A 26,710-nucleotide genomic window follows, 5' to 3' on the forward strand; every position below is an offset into this window, starting at 1 on the left:
AACTTGGCATGGGCATGCTGCCAGGGTCCTACACCCTTGCAAGAGGGAATGCACAGGTTCAACGTTAGCTACTGATCACTAGCTTCCAAATGTTTCCAGTTTAGAATTTGTCAATTTAGGCTGACCTGTAAAACACGCTAGATAAGGGCTGTTCAGGACTGGGTATGCCATTCAGTCTCAGTGAGTGCTTCATCCAGTACAGGTCATGATGAGCTCGAAACTAACCTGGTGGACACGGGGTGGAAAGGCAGGTTACACTCTGGATGGGATGCCAGTTCATTGCAGGGCAGCATGTAATATGTCATTACTTACTTTTCAGAATCCCCAACTTATTTACTTGTGATTTGTGAATGTGCTAATGCATGTGTGTGAAGGGATGCTTTAATCATATCTGTTATATATGCTTCTTCTAGGGTTTTATTTCTTACTAACTAGCGGTGTTGCTTTTGTGACACGTTGATATACAGTGCCCAATAATTGTTCCGTGAAAATGGTAAAAGAAAATATACATTGTTCATGTGTTTCTCATGGGTTAATTTATTCAAAAGGTAAAGACACAGATACATAGTGTTGTCTTCTGCAATATGGAACATGACTTCTAGGAGCTCCAGCAGAAACCAAATATTCATATTTCAGGTTTAAGGGATAAGTTTATATATATATATATATATATATATATATATATATATATATATATATATATATATATATATATATTTATACTTATCTCTTGTCTCATGTTAGAAATAGTACAAGCAATGTTTATTGTCTACATTAAATGCCTAAAATTCAAATTGTACTTTTAAAGATTTGAAATATGTAATTTTACTTTATTTCAGGTACCAGTGAATTTCCTCAGTTATCACGTAAGTTTTATATGTTTCTGATTGTTCTATGTTATTTTCTATTTTTAATGCAGAGTAATGCATCTATGTTTTATAGTTATCTTTCAAGCACTGCCAAGGGGGAGGGGTTTTCAGCGCGCATTGCTGGGAAGCATCAAAGTCTTTTGTCTATCAAAGCTGCCATTGGCCCTTGTGCCCGTCACTCAAACAGGACCCTTCCACTACCTGTTTGTATAATAGGTGACATCTGCACAAAGACTTCCTCTTTTTGCCCTTTGCCTCGGTCTGTCGTAAGAGACATCGCCCAGGAGAGGGGCTCCTCTGCCGGCTTGTGCCCGCACTACAGCCTGCGGCTGCCGCTGTAGGCGGTCTCACTCTTCCAGTTTACTGGATTGAGCTCTGCTGCACTCACTCATCTGTGTAGTGGTTCTGGTGGGTTAAGCCCCGCTTCGGCTGGTGGTTTTTGTAGCGTGAGCCCTCCATGTCCCGAACAGCATGGCGCCCAGTGTCCCCGGTACCCCTCCATCTGGCACATGTGGTGCGACTAAGCTTGTGCTTGCAGTGTGCAGTGCTTTGTTTGGTGCACTTTGGCGGTGTTTGGTGTTACTCCTCGGGACCTCCTGTATTGTGGCCGCAAAAGAAAAGGCACAACTTGGTAGAAGTGTTACCTGTGCAGTAGCGTGTGTGTTGTGCCCCTCCCCCACAGTGTTGTGTTGCGTAGCCAGTGGAGACACACTTACAGCAACAAGTCCCGCTAGGTGCTCCACTGTCACGAGACCACCTTGGCTGCTGGTGTGCCTTTGGTGTCTGTGCTGACTGGAGCACTCGCTGCACGCGTACGTCACAGTGCACGAGTGTGGTACTAACGGGATGGAGAGACCGTTTTCCTCCTCCTCCTGCCATTACCACGGCTTACGAGTCAGCTGGAGTCCCAGGGCCTGAACACCTGGTGGCCCACTCGACTTGAGGTGTAGCCATGTCGTGGGCCCTTTTTCAAGGCACCCAACTGGCAGACATCTGTGTGGCTACGAGGTGGATCTCGCCACACACCTTTGTTTGGTTCTACAGGCTGGACATGATGGGCCCGGTTCCATCTATTGGGAATCTGGTGTTGGCTTCAGTTGAGCCTCAGTAGCCTTTCAGGCACTGGCTCCTGGCTTTTCTATCCCTGTCTGCCCCTGTTGAGCGTGCTTGGGAAAAGTAATGCAGAATCGTTATCCCTTCCTACTGGACTGTGACTTGTATATAGTTCATTCTGTAGGCGGGGGTGCATGTGTTTTTACACCTGTACTCCGCCATTGTACATAGTATCTTTGTCAGCAGGCCTGTGGCTCCGCCCTAGCTATACTGGCTGTGCTGAGGACCGCTGCTGCTGTATTCAGCAGTAGGCTTTGAGTTTGCTCTTGTGACCCGCTGTGTTTATAGTTCATTTATTGACATCAGTAGAGCATCTGTTGCCACTAGCTGCTGGTCGGCAGTGTGTGACTTGCTACTGTGTCCTGCGTGTGGTGCACGAGCTGGCTCCTGCACCTCCGCAGTGTATATAGTTCTTTGGAATAGACAGTTGAGCTTGTCCGCTCCATGTTAAGTTGAGTGTGGACAACTGCTCCTGTTGCTAGCGAGGGCACACATGCTTTGCTATGTAAATATTTCCTTTGCCAGCAGACTGTGGGCCCCGCCCTAGCTATGCTAGATGTGCTGGAGGCCACTGCTGCTGTGTCCAGCGCAAGGCTGGTTGGTTCTTGTTGGTCTGCTGTGTATATACTTCCATTATTAATAATTGAAATATCCAGCAGTGGCTATCTAGTCTGGTTAGCCTGCTGTATGTTGAGCACAGGGTGTGAGACTGCACCCTTTGCATATATGGTGTGGTCTTGGTATTGGCCCCGCTCCTATCCCTGCTAGTAGAGCAGGAGGCCGCTATTACTAGGCTTCACAGTATGCACAATGTTCTTGTTGCCTGTAGATACACCCTTGCTTATTTCTTCCCAGTTCAGCATGACTGCGGTCTTTGCATCTGGGCAGCCCAGATGTGGCCCCAAGGGTTCCCCGTGGTTCTATCATAGAGTTGGTATGGCTCCTAGTAGGTGCGCCTCGGGGCAGGCTATCTTACCAGCTCACTGCCTCCTCCCTTGCGACGGTTTGGGAAGTGCTTCTAACTCGAAAGAAAATTATAGGGTGCGTATGCAACCGTGGTTATCTGAGAAAAAAAGCACTGCCCAATGGGTTGTAAGGTCGCACGGGAGTTCTAGCTCTCGGCAAAAAGAGGAAGTCTTTGTGCAGACATCACCTTTTATACAGACAGGAAGTGGAATTGTCCTGTTTGAGTGACGGACACAAGGGCCAATGGCAGCTTTGATAGACAAAAGCCATCAATGCTTTCCAGCAATGCACGCTGAAAACCCCTACCCCTTGGCAGTGCTTCTTTTCTCAGATAACCATGTTGCATACACAACCTATCGTGTTATTGTTATATTAGTTAAATTATGGCATAATGTTATGGTGTCTTCTGCGCTTCCTTCAATTTCTGCTGTGGATCACGTGTAGCAAATGCCTCATTAAGGTATAGAAGTGAGGGTTGGCTGTGGGTTATGAACCTGTAGACCAGTGGTACTCAATAGGCGGCTTTCAGAATGGCCTGAAATAAAATAATAATAATTAAAAACAAAATGTGATGATAATTATTCAATTCCTATAGGAAGCACATACAACTAATTCTAACCTGTCACAAGCTCTCTGATTACTTACTTGCCTTATTGGGCCTGATTGATCTGATTCATTTACTCCTTGGGAAAAAGCATAATAACAGTCCAGAGACCTGGAATTATATTAGCCAATCAGTCACGTCACATTTGTACTGCCTCCTAAAGGCAAGTAACCAATCAGACATTTTAGGAGCTTATGACAAGTTTAAATTTAAGTTTTAATCTAACTCCAGAAACCCAGAAAAGATACTTGAGTTTGAAAACATTATGCAAGCAGGTGATGGGCTGGAAGATCGTCATCATCAAACAGTAGCAGTTAAAAATACTGTTTATATGTTTACATTTTGCATTGAATAAATACTGGCATCAACAACCATTTGTATTGCATATGTGCTAATATTAGGCTACATAGTACATACCTACCTACCTACCTAACATCATCATCATCATCGTCATCATCATCATCGTCATCATCATATCATATTTGCTGATTGTATTGCATGGCATAAACTTGTATTTATACATATATATAAATATATATATATATATATATATATATATATATATATATATATATGAAATAAATATACTTATTGCTAAATTAATGTAAATTTATTATTATAATAATAATAATAATAATAATAATTATTATTATTATTATTATTATTAGCTGTTATTATTCTTGTTATTATTGTGTTCGGTAGGTTAAGGTAGCTTTCAATTGGCAACTGAACTATCATATACAGTGGGGGGAAAAAGTATTTGATCCCCTGCTGATTTTGTATGTTTGCCCACTGACAAAGAAATGATCAGTCTATAATTTTAATGGTAGGTGTATTTTAGCAGTGAGTAACAGAATAACAACAAACAAATCCAGGAAAACGCATTTCAAAAAAGTTATAAATTGATTTGCATGTTAATGAGGGAAATAAGTATTTGATCCCCTATCAATCAGCAAGATTTCTGGCTCCCAGGTGTCTTTTATACAGGTAACAAGCTGAGACTCTCTTAGAGGGAGTGCTCCTAATCTCAGCTCGTTACCTGTATAAAAGACACCTGTCCACAGAAGCAATCAGTCAATCAGATTCCAAACTCTCCACCATGGCCAAGACCAAAGAGCTGTCCAAGGATGTCAGGGACAAGATTGTAGACCTACACAAGGCTGGAATGGGCTACAAGACCATCGCCAAGCAGCTTGGTGAGAAGGTGACAACAGCTGGTGTGATTATTCGCAAATGGAAGAAACGCTACATAACTGTCAGTCTCCCTCAGTCTGGGGCTCCATGCAAAATCTCACCTCTTGGAGTTTCAATGATCATGAGAACGGTGAGGAATCAGCCCAGAACTACACGGGAGGATCTTGTTAATGATCTCAAGGCAGCTGGGACCATTGTCATCAAGAAAACAATTGGTAACACACTATGTCGTGAAGGACTGAAATCTTGCAGTGCCTGCAAGGTCCCCCTGCTCAAGAAAGCACATGTACAGGCCCATCTGAAGTTTGCCAATGAACATCTGAATGATTCAGAGGAGAACTGGGTGAAAGTGTTGTGGTCAGATGAAACCAAAATCAAGCTCTTTGGCATCAACTCAACTCGCCGTGTTTGGAGGAGGAGGAATGACCCCAAGAACACCATCCCCACCGTCAAACATGGAGGTGGAAACATTATGCTTTGAGGGTGTTTTTCTGCTAAGGGGACAGGACAACTCCACCGCATCAAAGGGACGATGGACGGGGCCATGTACCATCAAATCTTGGGTGAGAACCTCCTTCCCTCAGCCAGGGCATTGAAAATGGGTCGTGGATGGGTATTCCAGCATGACAATGACTCAAAACACACAGCCAAGGCAACAAAGGAGTGGCTCAAGAAGAAGCACATTAAGGTCCATTAAGTGGCCTAGCCAGTCTCCAGCCTTAATCCCATAGAAAATCTGTGGAAGGAGCTGAAGGTTCGAGTTGCCAAACGTCAGCCTTGAAACCTTAATGACTTGGAGAGGATCTGCAAAGAGGAGTGTCCTCAAAATCCCTCCTGAGATGTGTGCAAACCTGGTGGACAACTACAAGACACGTCTCACCTCTGTGATTGCCAACAAGGGTTTTGCCACCAAGTACTAAGTCGAAGGGGTCAAATACTTATTTCCCTCATTAACATGCAAATCAATTAATAACTTTTTTTAAATGCGTTTTTCTGGATTTTTTTGTTGTTATTCTGTCTCTCACTGTTAAAATACACCTACCATTAAAATTATAGACGGATCATTTCTTTGTCAGTGGGCAAACGTACAAAATCAGCAGGGGATCAAATACTTTTTTCCATCACTGTACATATATGTTATTGTAACAATGATAACATTCTTACCATGTTACTGTGTCCAGAACATACTGGTGTGGGTCACTCTTGACTTACCATGTATATATTAAGGAGTGTTTTTGAGCAGGAAATTGGAGATTCTGATTTCATGGGAAGAGAATTTCATAAATGAAATTAAAGTAGGGGTTCTGATTTGGGGGTGTTACCCATTTGCTCTTGTCAGTGATTAAAGTGCAGTGGAGATCAATCACTGGTAACTAAAAACTGTAAAGGGTTAAAAATATGTCTTCTAATTATAATTACAGTACTATAACTAGTGGATCTAATTTTCCTGTTTTAGTTGATTTATCTAGATTTATACCCTCACTTATTTCGGCATTTGGTTTAACCTCAACCTCAACCTCAACCTCCCAGAATCAAAGGAAGACATGACAGCTCTCAAAAGTGTGACTTGTACTATATAAAAATGTTTGTTTATGTTTATCTATGTTATAGATAATGCACATTCTTATGTTTATTAAACACAACATTAATGAAAATGTCTGTATTCTCACAGGAAAGGCTGGGGTCATCCTTAAATCAGGTAACTAAGTGTAATTCAATATTGTTCATATTACTTATTAAACAATATAGTAACAATTAAATGTATTCACTGCATTAAGTACACTGTATAGTGTACCTACAACATTTATTTTTTATCATAACATAATTAACTTTAATGTCAAGTTATTATATGTAATAATAGTACACTGTAATTACTGTCCGGGTTATATTATTTAAACAGTATACACATGCCTTTAACATGTTTTTTTATCATGTAATTAAAGTGTAAGTACAGTGTATCTGATATGATTATATTCATTTTCATTGGTCAAGTAAAATATAAGTTTTCTCCTGTTTTGCAAAACAGTCCAACATTCAGATGTATGTTTTGTCGTTTAAATGAATCACACAGCTATTAAAGTGTGGAGTGCTGTTTTCCAAAACTCAAACTCAAGTCATGATATCCCAAGATGGCAGCTCCCATGAACTCAACTTATCTAAACTTCCAATTTATTTTTCAGTGTGGAAGTGGATTTTTGAAGCAAAAGGTACTTGTTTATCTATTATTGTTTTGTTATTTTAAACCCACTGTCTCATAAAGTAAGACAAACATGTGCAGGATGTATAAATCTGTATGGAGAAAGCTATACTGATGCAGGGGCAATGTACATACGCATCCTATTTAAGCGTAAGGAAGGCACACATAATGTACAATTCCCATTGGCTTTAAATATAAACATTTTAATGGGTAACTTTGGACAATGCAAAAATAAAAACAAGTTTTAGGTACAGATTAATATTGTTATATTTCTATGTTTTTGTCTGTTCTGTCTTGGTTTTGGTTGTAATCTTAACTGTTTTCATGATTTCCATATATTCTTTAATCAGGTAAAGGAAACATGTTATGCCACAGCTATGTATACTGTGAGACTTCTAACACTGTCCTACGGTTCCACATCTGTACTTACTTAGTTTCATTAAAAAAAATAAAAAAATCAGTTAGTATAAAATATTTTAAAATTAATTATGTTTCAGTCAAGCTGGGCCCTCTTTGAGGCCGCTTTTGAACTTGGGATATTGTTTCAACATTTACTTTATACTGGTTGAGCTTGTGCCTTGTGCCTCAATATTAATTAAACACAGAACACTTTGCAATGTCTGCATAACTGTTTATTGTTAGATCGTCATTAAACACACACATGGACTGTACCACAAACACTGCCATTACTACCAAGAACTATATTACACAACAGAACAGATATTTCATAAAAGAACTTAAATTGTTATTCCAGGTATACCCAATCAGCATCCGAAGTAACAGTCCAAGTCAGACCATATGCATTGCTTTTGACTATTCTATTCAGTAAGAAGTGAGAAAAATAGGAATTCAACAATTAATAGTCTGCTTTTTATGCCCAGCACTGACAAATCCTAACATAATCTGTATTTCGTCTCTCAAAGAATTTTAATTGTAAGTGGAAAAGATAAATTAATACATCATTCTACATTTCCCCACAGTTGATGTCACTGTGGACCCCTACACAGCAAATCCCTATCTAATCCTGTCTGATGATGGGAAGGAAGTGAGAGATGGAAGCACACAGCAGGTTCTCCCTGACAGTCCAAAGAGATTTAATTGTGCTACATTTGTCCTGGGAAAACAGGGTTTTACTTCAGGGAGACACTATTGGGAGGTAGAAGTGAAAAAAAAAACGGCCTGGGTTTTAGGAGTTGCCAGAGAGTCAATCAAAAGGAAGGGGAAGATTACACTGTGCCCTGAGGATGGTTACTGGACTGTGGAGCTCAATAAGAAAGGATATTATGGAAACTCACCCTCTGTGCCCCTGTCCCTGAGCCTGAAGCCACAGAGGATGGGGGTGTATGTGGATTATGAGGAAGGACAGGTATCCTTTTATAATGTGGAAGCTAGGTCTAATATCTACACTTTCATTGGTTACACCTTTAAAGAGAAAATCTTCCCATTCTTCTCCCCCTCTCTCAATAATGGAGGCAATAATGCAGAGCCACTAATTATCTCTCCCGGTGAGTATCTTATAGCAACTTTGCTCTGATCAGCCATCTTTTAGTCCTCATGATGTTATAAGATGACATGTTAAATGTCTGGACACTTTTGTTATTCCTGACTTGTAAAAAAAATCTAAAAATGCTATATATTTGTTTATTTAGTGCCTTTCGATCGGATTGCACACAGCACTTCACAGATTTTAAAAAACATCGCATTGTGAATAATGCAAAATGTAAAATTAAACCAAGCATAGATGATAGAAAAAAAAAATCTGATGACAGATTATTTTAGGAGAAAATAATTTCCGTTGGTCCACGACTTAAAAAAAAATATGCACGATTACTAAAATCTAAATTAATTGTATATGTGTTTCTGTAGTGTATACCTCTCTTCCAGGACAATTATATCATACAAGCAACTGTGCAGATGATTGGCTGGTGTGTTCATGAGTCACACAGCTCTGATTCTTGACCGCCTCCTCGAATTGGGTCTCCGGGTCAATTGGGAGAAAAGCTGTCTTGTGCTGTCTTTCCCTTCTTCCTTCTTCTTCCAGCTGTGCTGAAGAATATTCAACAACAGCAAGCGATGGTGCTGCTGATCACCCACAGGTAGCAGTGCAGACTGTGATGCTTGGACCTAGGCTCCCTACTGAGCGAGCAACCTTGGCAGCTTCCTCTTCAGGCAGATATTTTGTCACAGACCCTAGGTGTGCTGTGGCAACTGAACCCAGACTCACTCCAACTCTGAGTTTGGCCCCTAAGCAGGACCATCTCACTGCTTAAGGACCGTTGGATGCTGTTATAACCACCATCCCTTCATGAGTTCACAGTACTCATACCGCTGGTAGATTTTCCAGACATGGTTTCCAGACATGGGCCATGACCTTGTTCGGTCATCTGCCACATTGGGTCATACTGCAGTTCCTGCAAGAGTTGCCCATCAACACTCAAGGTGGCCATATCTACTTTCATGTCCAGATTGATGGCAAGTTTCTGGGATCCCACTTCTTGGCCTCCCAGTTCTTATAAGGGTTGCGCAGGCTTTGACCTCCTCATCCCCCATCTTTATCTGCTTGGTGCCTTGATGTAGTGGTAGATGCACTTTCATAAGAACATAAGAAAGTCTATAAATGTGTGGAGGCAATTCAACCCATCTTGCTCGTTTGGTGTGATCCAGATGGATCCTATCCAGTCTATTTTGGAATGTTCCCAAGTTTTCAGCTTCAACCACATCGCTGGGGAGTTTGTTCCAGATTGTGACTACTCTCTGTGTGAAGAAGTGTCTCCTGTTTTCTGTCTTGAATGCCTTGAAGCCCAATTTGTGTCCCCGGGTGTGTGTGTCCCTGCTGATCTGGAAAAGCTCCTCTCATTTGATGTGGTCGATGCCTTTCATGATTTTGTACACTTTAATCAAATCCCCCCATAGTCTCCTCTGTTCCAGGGTGAAAAGGTTCAGTTCCTCAGTCTCTCAGTAGGACATTCCCTTCAGACCTGGAATAAGTCTGGTTGCTCTCCTCTGAACTGCCTCTAGAGCAGCGATATCTTTCTTGAAGTGTGGAGCCCAGAACTGTCCACAGTATCCAGATGAGCTCTAACTAGTGCATTGTACAGTCTGAACATCACTGCCCTTGTTCTCAATTCTACACTTTTGACAATATACCCTAGCATTGTGTTTGCCTTTTTTATTGCTTCCCCACATTGTTTGTATGGGGAGAGAGAGCCTTTCCAAGGTTCTCTTTGTCCCTGCTCCAGGCCTTATTGAGTGGTGTTCGGGTCCCTATTGGTTTTTGCACCCCTGTCCAACATTATTTTCTTGCCAGTGGAGCTTGGCTGCTGACCTCTCCTCCGGGGTTTATGTTCAGGTGAGGTGCGTACCTGGTGCTGCTCCTTCCCATTCTTCCCACTCTTCCTGTCTTCCAGTAGATTCCGGTAGAGCAGGAATGTAATCCTTCTCCTGCTACATCAGATGGTTGCTAAAAAAGTTCTATTGCCGTGGACTTGGTTAAATATGGCTGTATAGCAAGGTATTTATTCTTCTACCAGTGTAGATTCCTGACGGTGAACATTGTTGTAATTATGCCAGTAGAGCTTGGCTGTTGGCCATTGCACCTGGGGTGTGGGCCCCTGTTGTTTCCAAACTTTTAATGTTATAATCCTCATGTTTCTGATCAGAGCAGGTTTCATTTCATTAAGTATGCGGCTTACGGTAACCCCTCCCCATTTGAGTAGTATTATTGACTACTCAAAGGCTGCATAGTCGCACGGGAAGAGGCTTTTCCACCATAATTAAGTGTTTTTACACAAGCAGAAAGGGCTGCTTGAGTGACACATACAGTGGCCAATAGGCAACTTTGTTATGCAAAATGCATTTGATAACAATATAGGCCACTGTATGGAGTTTGCGACAAAGCATGTAAATGAGACTGCAGGCAGGTAGAAAAAAGTTTTGTTGAAAGACAAAACAAATATAAATAATTACATCTGGTGCAAGCCCAACACAGCACATCATTCAGTCCATGACCATCCCAACTGTCAAGCAAGGTAATGGCAGAACCATGTCATTGTGATGCTTCGGATGGTGGTGCAAAGTACAAGTGAATCAGGATTACCCCATTTATGCTGATAAACTGTCTCTTTTATATTATTTCAGGCAATAGTAAATTTACTGATTTTCCAGATTTATCACGTAAGTTTGATTTGTTTCAAAATTGAGTTGTTAAGTTCTTGTTTTTTTAATTGCATTTTTACAAAATAGATTATTATTATTTTATTATTTATTTATTTATTTATATTTCTTGGCAGATGCCCTTATCTAGGGCGACTTACAACATGAGTGCATATTATATAGTAACATAACAACAATAATACTTTTATGCAGTTCAAAGAGGAGCACTTACCAGGTGGGTATTTTCTGTTACTTATTTCTGACATATACAGAAAATCGTCCATAGAATAGATAGATATATTGTTATTGTCAGGATTTTTATTAGGCTTCCAATGTAGAAGCTATATTTTTAAGGATGGCCACAACCTAGTGATTGTATGGATTTTGTAGTTCTTATCAGGGAATGTGTGTGTATATATACATACATACATACAGTGAGGGAAAACATTAAGAGACCACTCCAAGTTCAGAAATCAATGTTAAGTGGTCTATTATTTTTTTCCACAGCTAAATAATATATATATATATATATATATATATATATATATATATATATATATATATATATATATATATATATATAGTGAGGGAAAAAAGTATTTGATCCTCTGCTGATTTTGTATGTTTGCCCACTGACAAAGAAATTATCAGTCTATAATTTTAATGGTAGGTGTATTTTAACAGTGAGAGACAGAATAACAACAAACAAATCCAGAAAAATGCATTTCAAAAAAGTTATAAATTGATTTGCATGTTAATGAGGGAAATAAGTATTTGATCCGCTATCAATCAGCAATAGAAGAAACACAAAATAACTGTCAGTCTCCTTCGGTCTGGGACTCTATGCAAGATCTCACCTCGCCTCATCTCACCTCAACTCAACTTACCGTGTTTGGAGGAGGAGGAATGACCCCAAGAACACCATCCCCACCGTCAAACAAGGAGGTGGAAACATTTTGCTTTGAGGGTGTTTTTCTGCTAAGGGGACAGGACAACTGCACCGCATCAAAGGGATGATAGACGAGGCCATGTACCATCGAATCTTGGGTGAGAACCTCCTTCCCTCAGCCAGGGCATTGAAAATGGGTCGTGGATGGGTATTCCAGCATGACAATGACCCAAAACACACAGCCAAGGCAACAAAGGAGTGGCTCAAGAAGAAGCACATTAAGGTCCTGGAGTGGCCTAACCAGTCTCCAGACCTTAATCCCATAGAAAATCTGTGGAGGGAGCTGAAGGTTCGAGTTGCCAAACGTCAGCCTCGAAACCTTAATGACTTGGAGAGGATCTGCAAAGAGGAGTGGGACAAAATCCCTCCTGAGACGTGTGCAAACCTGGTGGCCAACAACAAGAAACGTCTGACCTCTGTGATTGCCAACAAGGGTTTTGCCACCAAGTACTAAGTCGAAGGGGTCAAATACTTATTTCCCTCATTAACATGCAAATCAATTTATAACATTTTTGAAATGCATTTTTCTGGATTTTTTTGTTGTTATTCTGTCTCTCACTGTTAAAATACACCTACCATTAAAATTATAGACTAATCATTTATTTGTCAGTGGGCAAACATAGGAAATCAGCAGGGGATCAAATACTTTTTTCCCTCACTGTAAATACTGTGAAAGTTATATATTATATCCATTATATCCCTGGCCCCTAAATGGTGGAATGACCTGCTCACTGAAGTCAAAAAAGCAGAGTCCTTGACCTCATTCCGGCGCTTACTCAAGACGCATCTTTTCCGACAGTACTTGCAATATTAGTCCTCTATCCCTGCTAGATAGCACTTAACAGTTTTATTATGCTTCTTGTGTTCTTTGTTTGTTTTCCTCCTTGCTCCCTTTACCGTAGCCCTGGTCGGTGACCCTACATCTTGACAGTACTTAGCTTTCACCATCCAGGATGTAGGAAGTCACTTACTGTACTTGTGTAAATTGTAAATTTGAATTTGTAAAATGTATTTTGAATTGCTGTTTTAGCCAAATTGAATTTGTAATGATTGATGCCTTGTACTTCCCTGTATTTTTGCACTTTGTTTGCACTTATGTTGTAAGTCGCACTGGATAAGGGCATCTGCCAAGAAATAATAATAATAAGTATTATTATTATTCTAATTAAGGTGTAGGAGCTAATTATCAAGTTAATGTCTCTCAGTTAAGGAGTTTGTCTATATTAATACAATAAAATAAAATATGTGTACATAATCCTTCTCTCCTGTATCTCATGTCAGGGACTGTGGGGGTGAATAATAAAACATAATTATTAAGGTTAGAATAATTTATTAAAAAAAGCTGCAAGAAAGTTATACTGGAGTTTGGGAACATTTTGGAATCAGTGATTGACTGAAGATCGTCAAACTGTGAAATGTTAAAAAAGTTAAATGTGAAAATATTCCTACTCTTCTGTATATCTTTACATTTGATTCAAAATACTTACATATATTTAAAAAATATTTATTAAAAATCATGAATATTTTTAAGCAGTGTACTTTAACTACAATCTTTATTCCTTACAGGAAAGGGTGGGATTATCCTTAAATCAGGTAATTGAAATGTCTTTCTGTAATGTATTATTTTTTCATATACTATGAAAGTGTTCTCTGTTAAAGATGTGTGTGTGTCCTCCATAATTATACAACCCCTGAATAAATCAAAACAAAATGCTTCTTTTGGAAGTCAGTGTTATGAATCATACTTCTTTATCATATTGTTGGCACTGCAGAAACTCTAGCAAATCCTGACAGCTGAACATGGCAGCTCTCAGGAACACAAATTAACATTCACTTTAATTCATTTTTTTGCAAAAAAATTGGTTGCAAAAAACATTAAACAATGTATTTCAATTAAATTATTTTCTGTTCTAGATAAATGCTGTAAACCAGTGTGGATATTTATGTATAGTGAACAATGTATGAAGTAAAATAAATGCTTTTCAGCTTTTTCTGCATCTGCATCTTGTATACAAGCACTAGTAAATATGAGACAAGTTTGAGCAATTAGCAGATTATTTAATTTGAGCCATAGTTTGTTATTAAACATATGTAGTCCTTATAGCATAACCAGACAAAACATGATCTTTGTCCTCTTAATAATACAATTGTTCCACATCCAAACATCTAAGCATACAATACATTAATGTTATTCATCCTTATTTCTTTTATTTCAGTCTGGAACTGGATTTGTGAAGCAAAAGGTACAAATTTTAATCTGAAAATCTTTGTTGATTTAAACCCGCTGCAAGTGTAGCAGACCTATGAAATTGAGTTTTATTAATCATTAATTCAAAAACTAAGAAAGAATAAAAAGCCTTTTAAGACTAAATGACCATGTACAAATTCCAGTTGGAGGGGAAGAAAATAAAAATTCAAACATAACATTTTGAATGCAATCAATAATCTCATCAGAAAATCAACCAGGGGACAGGGATTTACCATATACCCACCTCCGAGGAGACAATTTACCATATACCTACCTACAAATAGGGATAGATACATCGCAGCAGGTGCCTTTACACTGCTTTACACTTTTCTCAGCAGGATCAAATGTATTAGAAATGGCAGTGTAAACGCTCAGCGAATGAATTAAATGCTCCTCTCAGGGAGATGGTGCAGATCCGGATCAATTGCATCAGTAGCATTCTATCCTGGCTGTGTTGTCGCTTCACTGGCTCAAGTCCTGGCATGCACTGTGGGCCAGCATTTGTTTGAAAGACCTTCAAACCACTGTCCACTATGGTTCTCCATCCAAGACCAGACTAGTTTCCACCATTCCCCTTCTCCCGGTGGTCCTAGAGAAGATCAGGCTAGAACTAGTGACAGTTCTGCTAATAGCACCCCAGTGGCCTCACAGATTCTGGTTCACAGACCTGACCTCCCTCCTGAACGGAAAAACCATGGCAACTCCCGGTGAAAGCACACTTGTTGTCCTAGGTGCAGGGCATGATCTGGCACCCCAACTTGGGCCTCCGTCAGCTCTGGGCCTGGCCCATAAGTGTGAGTGTTTGATTGCCTGCGGTCTGTCAGGCACGGTAGTAACCACTATTCAGTCAGCGAGAGCTCCCTCTACGAGGTCGCAGTACTCCTAGTGCTGGTGGACGTTTCACAACTTGGTGAAAAGACAGAGGTTATAAACCAGTTAATTGCCCCATTGTGGTAATATTAACACTTTTACAAGAGCTGTTGGACCGGGCAAGTCCTCGTCCATGCTCAAAGTGAATCTGGCGGCCATCTCTGCGTGTCATGTCTGGATTGATAGTGAGCCCCCTTGGTCTCATTTCCTGGCTGTGCAGTTTCTAAAAGGAGCTCAACGGCTATGGCCTCCTCTCACCCCTTCACTGCCTGCATGGCGCCTTGATGTAGTGAAGCGGTCCCTTCCATTGGAAACACGGTTGTAGGAGCCAATTGGTTTGTTTGACGTGTTGTTGTTTGTAAGAAATATATTTGTTCTGTATTGGTAGGTTTATGCATTTGGATTAATTGTACTTTGTTTCTTTAAGAAACCAAACTTTATGTATGTTCCATGGCTCGTGCACCATATATATAAATATATTTGAAATCAACTGTCACAGATTCAGTTAGTTTAGCTATGGAGCCTTACCGTGTCATAACACCTGCGTTAACTCATGAAATCAACTTGTTAATATGTATAATGATTACAATGAAATCGTGTAAATAGCCGTAAATATTTGACCTGTGGAACCAGTGGAATAAATGTCTATTTGCATGATTTAATATGGAGTCTGTCTGGATAACGACAGGGTGATGTCAACAATCAGCCCAAGCTAAACCTAAGAAAGCCGCTTCTACAGTGGTGTTGGCTGCAGTCAACCACCAGTAGCCTGCGAGCTCTGGCTCCTCATTTCTCTTCCCAGTCTACCTCTGTTAGCACATCCTTGATGGAGCTATTTGAACCATGTCTTCCTTTCCCACACAAGCTGCTCCTGGACTTGCTGACTGCCCTGTTGATGTGTTCACATCATGTGGCCCCCAGGTACGCTGCCTTGTATAAAGGTCACCCTGTATATAGTTAGTTTATTATTGTATTGTGTTGCAGTGGTGCATGCATCCTGCCTGTACCCTGCTATATATATATATATATATATATATATATATATATATACTATGTATAAGAGAGAAGGACTGTAGCCTGCCTAGCACTGCTGGTAAACTGGAGAGCCACTGCCACTGTTCCCAGCTGATGGCATTCAAGCACCGCTCTGGCTGTGTGCCATGGAGCAGGAGACCGCTGCTGCTGTCCTCAGCAGAGGGCACTCGAGCTGGCTCTCGTGCCCCGCTGTGTACATAGTGCATTTGATTAACATGGTAGAGCTGCCATTGCTCTGTGTTAGGTCTGCTAATCAGCAGGTGTCAATTGCTCCTGTGTTACGAAAGAGTATATAGTGTAGTATTTAAAATTTAAAGATTTAGGAACAAAACTAAAGAGCAGAACCTCCACGGTAGTTTTCTCTGAAATACTTCCGGTACCACGTGCCAGGCCAGGGTGACAGGCAGAGATTAGAAAGTTTAACACGTGGTTGAAAGCTTGGTGTAGGGAAGAGGGGTTTAGGTTAATGGAGCATTGGTCTTTCTTCTGGGACCTGTACAAACCGGACGGTCTACATCTAAACAGAAGGGGGGCTAATGCATTGGGAGAGCATATGTGCAGTGAAATTGAGAATCATTTAAGCTAGGAACCAGGGGGGCAGGGAGCTCTGACAATGGGAGATGTTCCACCAAGGAAAGAAAACCAAGGGAAACTGCTAGTAGGAAAATCCTGAAATGTTTGTACCTCAATGCCAGGAGTAAAAGGAACAAGATGTTAGACTTGGAAGCCACAGTGCTGGCGTGTGACTATGATGTTGTAGGAGTGACAGAAACATGGCTTACAGAAAATGATGGGGATAAATAGAAATTGGAAGGATACACACAGTTTAGGAGAGACAGACAAAATCGAAGAGGGGTGGGGTAGCATTATATGTGAAAAATGACATTGAGACATTTGATCCTGCTGTATTAGATCCCAGTAACGGAACAGAATCTTTGTGGATAAAACTTTTGAACAAGAGATCTGGAGAATTGGCGGTAGGAGTGTTACAGGCCACCAAACTCAGATATTCAGAAAGATGCTGCATTGTACAGTGTAATCAGGACTGCATGTATCAAGGAGGTGGCTGTTATAATGGGGGATTTAAATTTCCCAAACATAGATTGGGAAAGCCCAGTGGGGACTACAGAAGCAGAAATAGAAATGGTTGAGATGGTAAATGACTGCTTTCTAACTCAATTTGTCAGGGAACCAACCAGAGAGAGCGCATGTATTAGAACATAAGAACATAAGAAAGTTTACAAACGAGAGGAGGCCATTCAACCCATTGTGCTCATTTGGTGTTCATTAATATCTAAGTGATCCAAGGATCCTATCCAGTCTATTTTTAAATGTCCCCAAACTTTCAGCTTCTACCACATCGCTGGGTAGTTTATTCCAGATTGTGACGCCTCTCTGTGTAAAGAAGTGTCTCCTGTTTTCGTTTTGAATGCCTTGAAGCCCAATTTCCATATGTGTCCCCGGGTGCGTGTGTCCCTGCTGATCTGGAAAAGCTCTTCTGGTTTGATGTGGTCGATGCCTTTCATGATTTTGAAGACTTGGATCAAGTCCCTACGTAGTCTCCTCTGTTCCAGGGTGAAAAGGTTCAGTTCCCTCAGTCTCTCAGTAGGACTTTCCCTTCAGACCTGGAATAAGTCTGGTTTCTCTCCTCTGAACTGCCTCTAAAGCAGCGATATCTTTCTTGAAGTGTGGAGCCCAGAACTGTACACAGTATTCCAGATGAATGACTTGATCTTTTCAAATGACCAAGATAGAGTCAGGGGGACAGTAGTTAGAGAACCAATGGCAAATTGTGATCACAATATGGTTAGTTTTGAGGCATTCTTTCAAAAAACAAGGTCCAAGTCTAAAACAATGGTCTACAATTTCAGAAAAGCAAACCTTGAAGGTATGAGGTGGCACCTAGAAGAAGTAGACTGGAGCACACTGGATACAGAGTCAGTTGAAAATGGATGGGTATATTTTAAGAATATACTACGTACCAAAACTTAGCAAATTAAGGAACAAAAAACACTGGACAAAATGGTTTAATAGAGGTATGCAAAATATAAAGAGAAAGAAAATGTTGTATAGCGCATACAAAAGGGATGGTGACGAAACAAAATATATAGAATCTGTTGAGCTGCAAAGAGATCTTAAGAAAGGGATCAGGAACGCAAAGAGGGAAATAGAAAGAAACATAGCTCTTGGAGCTAAAACCAATGCAAAGAGCTTTTTTCAATATTACAATAGCAAGTGGACAATAAAGGAGGAAGTGAAACAGATAAAGGGCAAAAATGGAAGTATCTTGGAAAATGAACAAGATGTGGCAAATATTCTAAATGAGTTTCACAGAGGTTTTTACAAAAGAAAAAACAGATAACATGAGGAGGTACTGAAGAGACAAGCAGAATTAAAAACAAACAAATCACCTGGCCCAGATGGGATATTTCCAACAGTACTTAAAGAAATGAGGGAAATTATTTATAGGCTGCTAACTCGATTATTCCAAATGACACAGGGGATGTGCCCACAGACTGGAAGAGAGCAAATGTCATACCAATCCACAAGAAAGGGGACAAAACTGAGCCACAAAATTACAGTCCAATCAGTCTCACCTGCATCACCTGTATAATGTTGGAAAAAATGATTAGACAGGAGTCTATGTGGACTCCTCACTTTCTCCATACAAGCAATGTGGGGAAGCAATAAAAAAGGCAAAGAGAATGCTAGGGTATATTGTTTAAAGTGTAGAATTTAAAACAAGGGAAGTAATGTTAAGACTGTACAATGCACTATAGTTAGAGCTCATCTGGATACTGTGGACAGTTCAGGGCTCCACACTTCAAGAAGGATATTGCTGCTTTAGAGGCAGTTCAGAGGAGAGCAACCAGACTTATTCCAGGTCTGAAGGGAATGTCCTACTGAGAGACTGAGGACCTGAACCTTTTCACCCTGAAACAGAGGAGACTACGTGGGGACTTGATCCAAGTCTTCAAAATCATGAAAGGCATCGACCACATCAAACCAGAGGAGCTTTTCCAGATCAGCAGGGACACACACACCCAGGGACACAAATGGAAATTGGGCTTCAAGGCATTCAAAACGGAAAACAGGAGACACTTCTTAACACAGAGAGTCGTCACAATCTGAAATAAACTACCCAGCAATGTGGTAGAAGCTGAAAGTTTGGGAACATTTAAAAATAGTCTGGATAGGATTCTTGGATCACTTAGATATTAATGAACACCAAACGAGCACGATGGGTCGAATGGACCCCTCTCGTTTGTAAACTTTCTTATGTTCTTATATATTTTTTAATCATACAGTGATTCTGTGGCCCCACTCCTGATAGAGCAGGGGTCCACTGCCACGATTTTGTGCGGAGGGCACAAGAGTTGCTCTATTGCCCTGTGCTGTATAATGTGAAGCACGATTATATATCTGTCCTAGAGGAGCAGCCGGCCTTGCTATTGTGTAAGCGGAGGGCATAAGAGTTGACCTCTGTAGCCCCACTTTGTACATGCTGACTGTAGACAGTTCCCAGTTAGAACGTGGCTGCAGTCCTCACTTCTGGGCAGCCAAGGTGTGGCCCTATGGAAGTGCACAGAAACCCCTCCTTCTTGGGCAGTGCTTTCTTTTTCAGATATCCGGGGTTGTATTCACAACCTATCCTTCAGTGTAGCTCCTCACAACTGCATGCAGATAGCAGCTATGAAGGGCCCCTTGGGCCACCTCCACGCAGCCCAGCAGAATGTCCAATAATACAGAGAGGGGGAGGGTCAGCAGCACCTATATCTTCACTGACAACAGTTTGTACAAAGCAGGGAGACAGGACCAGCTCAAGTACCTCTCCACTATCGATTTAATTCAAAATTAATTTAGTAACATTGGATATGCAGGAGAATTTCACATTCCAGAGATATTTACTTTTGAATTGCAAAAGCTGAGCAAAAGGCAGCTACAGCGGTTCTAGTGTTAACAAACTATATATAAGAAGGGAGTGCAGGGGGGCGGGGTCATTCTGCTAGGGGATTTGGAGGTGTTTCACAGCCCGCCAGATGACCGTTGTTGAACCCTTTTTTAGTGAAGCAGACTGAGTACAGAGGATAATGTATTTATTTAACATGCCTGGCTTGGAAGCCCCTGACATGGGAGCCCCCAACCTCAGTTGAGTCTCTTTGAACAACAAAATGTAACAGCATTTATAGAGCTCAGGACAGCGTGGAGAGAAACACTGAGCACTGGAGAACACCGCACTGCTACTGCATCGTGGTGCTGCACAAATCTTGCAGGCCTAACCACACCGATGTGCTGGGGATGCCAGGGAAAATGGGCACTGTGCTATTTGGAGTCCGGAATGCTAAGAGGGTAACTGGCCACCAGCAGCTGCGGGGCCAGAAACATGGCCGGACAGCTGTTTGCACTCTTGCTGTGAAAGAAAACCCTCTGAAGCCAAACTACCACAGTGGCTACTCTAATGTAAAGAAGTATGATACCCTAATGGGCTTTGAAGATGGCAAATACAATATGAATACAAGGGAGCATAGTGAATCAATAAAAACGTTATTAATGGTAGACACATACCGCCCCACTTTAACCGCTGTATACCAAGATAATTAAAAGTACCAAGGAATATTCAATACACTAGTACACCAACCCTTGGCCTCTCCTCTGCCTCGGCTGTTCTACTGATGAAGTTGAGGCCTCGTGGCATTCTCCTTATCTCTCTGCTGCCAGCCTTCCGCACGACACATTTGGTATACACTCACCCCTCCCCCTTTAGAACTCGAAGGATAACAATAGCTTGTGAATGCAACCCCGGTTATCCGAGAAAGAGAAATCGCCCAGAGCTGGGTTGTCACCTGAGAGTCTAGCTCTAGCAAAAGATATAGACATATGGGGAGGGGGGACTCACTATTTATAGCAGACGGTTTCATTTGGAGTTTATTTGGAGTTTGGTTTTTAATCACTTTAAGATTTTAAATGTTTTAAGAATGATTTTAGACTTTAGACAAATTATCAAATGTATTAAAATTGTGTATGGTTTTATTGTAATGTTAATGAAACAGTATGTAGTTTGCAGTTTGCAGCCTTTGTGACTGTTTTCAAATTGAAAAACAGATTATGGTTTTAACCCCTCCTTTCCCAAATCAGAAATATGTATCTTGCCACATCTCTCTCTTAAAGGGAATTTAGAAGAAGTGAAAGACATAAATCAGTTCATTATTGATTATTATTGTTTTTTTCTCCACAGTTGATGTGACACTGGACCCCAATATAGCACATCCAAATCTTATATTGTCTGATGATGGGAAGGAAGTCAGACATGGAGACACACAACAGGCTCTTCCTGACAATCCCAAGAGATTTAATCAAGTAGTGTCTATCCTGGGAAAAGAGGGTTTTACTTCAGGGAAACACTATTGGGAGGTAGAAGTGAAAAATAAAACTGCCTGGACTTTAGGAGTTGCCAGAGAGTCAATCAAAAGGAAGGGAAAGATTACAACATGCCCTGAGAATGGTTACTGGACTGTGCGGCTCAGGAATGGGAATGAGTATGATGGCAATGCTTCACCCTCTGTTTCCCTCACCCTGACCACAAATCCCCGGAGGGTGGGGGTGTATTTGGATTATGAGGAGGGGCAGGTCTCCTTTTACAATGTGGAGGACAGGTCTTATATCTACACTTTCACTGATTATACCTTTAGTGAGAAACTCTTTCCATACTTCTGCCCCTGTGACAATAACAGAGGTATAAATGCAGCACCACTGATTATCTCACCTGGTGAGTATCTCAGTTTTATAACAACATTCTTCTGTGCAAAAATACAAACATAATTACTTAGATTGACTTTCTTTATTTTCTTAACAGATAGTTGTCTTGACCACAAAGGTGAGTATTCCACATTTGCATAGTTAAATCCTATTATCTTCAAAATTTGAATCACTCCTTATTGTACAGTCATCACTGAAATTCTGGAAATGTAAATTGTTTCCTACAATCTACAGGTCTTCTTTATGAACAGCTGGGTGAGTGTTAGCATATGTTGTACATTCATTTAATGTGTGAAAATAGAACAAAATTCTCCTGCAGAATGAGTGGTATCTTCTGTTCTATAATAAATTATATTTAATATGTAACAGTACCACAGCTTTTAAGTGTTGACAATAGCTGTACTTATATGCAATTTATGTTTCAGTTATACCAAATGATACACTTTAAATAAAATGTTATGTTTTTGACAATTACAGAGCTTAAATAACAAAAACCATTCCTAAAAAATACAGTAAGCCCATCTGGACAGAAAATGACGTATCTATGTAACACAGCTGTTTTGATTCAGCTTTACCAAATGTATTTGTGAAATTTGTCACAAATAGCAACTTTCATTTAAATGTGGTTAATGACATTATATAACTGTACTGGTTTTATGAGTGAAATAATCTCGAGTAACCGATTTCAGAAACAAAACAGTGAGCCATTATGTCATGCTTTATGTGCCCATGTACCCAGTGATTTCAAATGGACACAAAGGGATTTTCAATCCTGTCCTATCACCAAACATTATTTAACCTCTTTCTGTTTCCAGAATTCAAAAGCATGTGCAAGTATGCAGGTAAGACTCAATATCTCCCATTCACATTCATGTTCAGATTATTGTTTTAAAAAGCAGTTCTATACATGTTTAGATTGAAAGTGCCAATACATTTTTGATTAATCAAATTAAAACACACAACACTGTACATTTATGAGCTTTTGAACACAATCAGCTACAAATAAATGTAGGGCTAGACCAAATCAAAGCACTTATCACTCCTGAGAATGGCAAAGACAGCAAATTAATTGCAGTCTCTTAATTTCCAAATTTTAATACATGCTACCAAAACAAAACATGTCCACCTAGAGAAAGGGCATGTAGAAACAATGCCAAAAGTGGGAAGGTAAACATCTGACAAGCAATCAACAGCTGATATTTTGTTTATTTAAGAGGGTGTGCAGTCAAGGTAGGCAGGGTAGGCACTGCCTACCTGACCAACATAAATACTAATACAAAAATCACATGCTTATTAAGTAGTATTTTTAATTGTTAGAATTATTATAAAAATCCACCCAATTCGACATCAGAGTTAATGGAAATAATAGAGTGAAAATGGAAATGGTGTGCAGAGCAGACAGATATACAGTGCATCCGGAAAGTATTCACAGTGCTTCACTTTTTCCACATTTTGTTATGTTACAGCCTTATTCCAAAATTGATTAAATTCATTATTTTCCTCAAAATTCTACAAACAATACCCCATAATGACAACATGAAAGAAGTTTGTTTGAAATCTTTGCAAATGTATTAAAAATAAAAAACAAAAAAAGCACATGTACATAAGTATTCACAGCCTTTGCCATGGCACTCAAAATTGAGCTCAGGTGCATCCTGTTTCCACTGATCATCCTTGAGATGTTTCTACAACTTGATTGGAGTCCACCTGTGGTAAATTCAGTTGATTGGACATGATTTGGAAAGGCACACACATGTCTATATAAGGTCCCCCAGTACATGTCAGAGCACAAACCAAGCCATGAAGTCCAAGGAATTGTCTGTAGACCTCTGAGACAGGATTGTATCGAGGCACAGATCTGGGGAAGTGTACAGAATAATGTCTGCAGCATTGAAGGTCCCAATGAGCACAATGGCCTCCATCATCTGTAAATAGAAGAAGTTTGGAACCACCAGCGTGCTTCTGTGGAGAGAGGGGAACCTTCCAGAAGAACAACCATCTCTGCAGATCTCCACCAATCAGGCCTGTATGGTAGAGTGGCCAGACGGAAGCCACTCCTCAGTAAAAGGCACATGACAGTCTGCCTGGAGTTTGCCAAAAGGCACCTGAAGGACTCTCAGGTCTGACGAAACAGTTTGAACTCTTGGCCTAAATGGCAAGCGTCATGTCTGGAGGAAACCAGGAACCGTTCATCACCTGGCCAATAGCATCCCTACAGTGAAGCATGGTGGTGGTGGCAGCATCATGCTGTGGGGATGTTTTTCAGTGGCAGGAACTGGGAGACTAGTCAGGATCGAGGGAAAGATGAATGCAGCAATGTACAGAGACATGATGAAAACCTGCTCCAGAGCGCTCTGGACCTCAGACTGGGGTGAAGGTTCATCTTCCAACAGGACAACGACCCTAAGCACACAGCGAAGATAACAAAGGAGTGGCTACAGGACAACTCTGTGAATGTCCCTGAGTGGCCCAGCCAGAGCCCAGACCTGATTGAACATCTCTGGAGAGATCTGAAAATGGCTGTGCACAGATGTTCCCCATTCAACCTGAAGGAGCTTGAGAGGTCCTGCAAAGAAGAATGGGAGAAACTGCCCAAAAATAGGTGTGCCAAGCTTGTAGCATCATACTCAAAGAGACTTGTGGCTGTAATTGGTGCCAAAGGTGCTTCAACAAAGTATTGAGCAAAGGCTGTGAATACTTATGTACATGTGCTTTTTTTGTTTTTTATTTTTAGTATAAATGTCGAAAAAGTGAACTGCTGTGAATACTTTCCGGATGCACTGTACATTTATTTTTGAAATAATTGTTTTTTGTTTTAGTTTTTTTGGAGGTGTTCAAGGGGGGTGGCTCGTGAGCTTGGGGGGTTGGGTCGCTCCGCCTGTAAAATAGTAGGGGAAACTGATTATTTTTTACAGAAACACATGATTCTTATCATAGCAAATATTATTTAGTTAATCTACACTGCACACAAGCTACACTTCCTCTTTTGCCAAAGCTGTGAAGGTCTGCATAGCAACTTCACAAGGTCTGAAACTATTTTCTCTTTCAGATAACCAAGGTTATATTCGCAACCTAATGTTATCTTTCAATTCGAAAATATTTCCCAAAATGGAGTATGGGATATTCTTAGGGGCGTGTGATGATATGATACATACCTCCCTATCCAGGGGGTCTGTGAAGGTACTGTAGGGGGTAAAATTGGCTGTAAATTTGATGAAACAATAATATTTTCTCTCTTGGTGTTTCTAACTGCAACACTCACAATATTGCAACATCACCCACTGCACACCCCCACCTCACTCCACAGTATAAAACATTACTTTGGTGTTTGCCTTGTAAATCTAACTACAAATTTACCTATCAACTGCTAGTTCGCAATTTTCTCAATATGTTTACAAAATTACAAAAAAAAGAAAATGTAGCAATATAACTGGATGCATTTTGGCCTCCCTCCCTCCTACCTTGACTGTCAGCTAACGAGCTACAATGGACAAATTTCGAATTAGGGAAGGACTTGCTGGTGGCACCGCTGTGTGTTGTATGTTTGGCACATGTATCCAACGAGTGCATGAAGCCTTAACAATGTATAAGACATATGGAGACAAATCACAGTCATTTGAAGGGTAAACCCATGAAGTATTTCCACAAAGCATTGTGTATTTTTAAAGGACAGCATGACAGTATGTATCAGAAAGACTTCAAAACTTAGTGAAAATGCACAAAAGCCTCATATCAAGTTACACTGAGGATTGTACAATAAAAGAAGCCCTATACAACCCCCGAGAAATGTATTCTACCAGCTGCTTTGAACATATGTAATACCATGATTAAGATGGAATGTGCAAACGAACATAAATGTATCCCTCAATCGGTCAACACAATAGTGCGAGAAATTGAGGACATGACAGAGTATGTAAAGGTAAATCAGCTGATGGGTTTTCAATTCTAATGGAATAGATGACAGATATTTCTCAGGATTTTCAGCTCAGGGCTGGCCTGGCATACAGGTGGACAAGGCTGTTGTGGTCATTATTACATTTGAGGACATTTGGCTAGATAGAAATGACAAAGTGAAATTAAAACAATTTAGAGAAAATTCTGTTTATTTTGTGAAGTCGCATAAGCTATTTTTGGTAGCCTGTATTTTATTTTGCATAGCACAGAAGCTGTGTTTACTTTTCAATGGCACATTATTCTGTACTATATCTTAGGTTAATCCTGTACCACAGGTACATGGAGGAGAAAAATGTATCAGAAAAGAGAGAGTTATTAGTTATTAATGGACACCAAATGAACACGATGGGTCAAACTGCCTCCTCTTGTTTGTAAACTTTCTTATGTTCTTATGAGATCCTATCCACACACTGCTTTGAATAAGAAACTAAGTAAAAACAAATTACCTTAAACACCACATTTAAGGCTCATTTGTGAACTGGTGAATGACAAACATGCTCATAATATAAAAAATGTGGAGTAGGACAAGGAATACGTCCAAGGGACTCCCCTAAATCTTGTGCTCTATGTTTACAGTAGCCTATTCACTAAGCTAAACATGGAAATTATAGACAATGTTTTTCTCCAAGCATTGCAACATACTAAATTATTTTAGCAGATGCCATATCACTATCTCAAAGGGATGAATCTGGAAATTAAATTTAAATCATTATTTTGTTTTTCCCCCCAGTTGATGTGACTCTGGACCCAAACACAGCACAGCCCTGGCTCATCCTGTCTGAAGATGGCAAACAAGTACGAC

General features: G+C 40.3%; 1 protein-coding gene across 1 annotated transcript; it reads left to right on the forward strand.

The window, feature by feature from the left end:
- Positions 1–844: 844 nt before the first annotated feature.
- LOC136751907 (zinc-binding protein A33) lies at positions 845–26,709 on the forward strand (the record flags this gene model as incomplete). Its single annotated transcript, XM_066707658.1, has 12 exons — positions 845–866; positions 6,419–6,445; positions 6,927–6,953; positions 7,924–8,448; positions 11,081–11,116; positions 13,611–13,637; positions 14,261–14,287; positions 21,434–21,964; positions 22,052–22,072; positions 22,189–22,209; positions 22,770–22,796; positions 26,639–26,709. Coding segments are annotated over exons 4-12 (933 nt in total), but the record flags the coding sequence as incomplete, so codon positions are not given.
- Between the last annotated feature and the right edge of the window lies 1 nt (position 26,710).

Source organism: Amia ocellicauda, chromosome 6 (genome assembly GCF_036373705.1).
Source record: "Amia ocellicauda isolate fAmiCal2 chromosome 6, fAmiCal2.hap1, whole genome shotgun sequence".
Taxonomy (NCBI): Eukaryota; Metazoa; Chordata; class Actinopteri; order Amiiformes; family Amiidae; genus Amia; species Amia ocellicauda.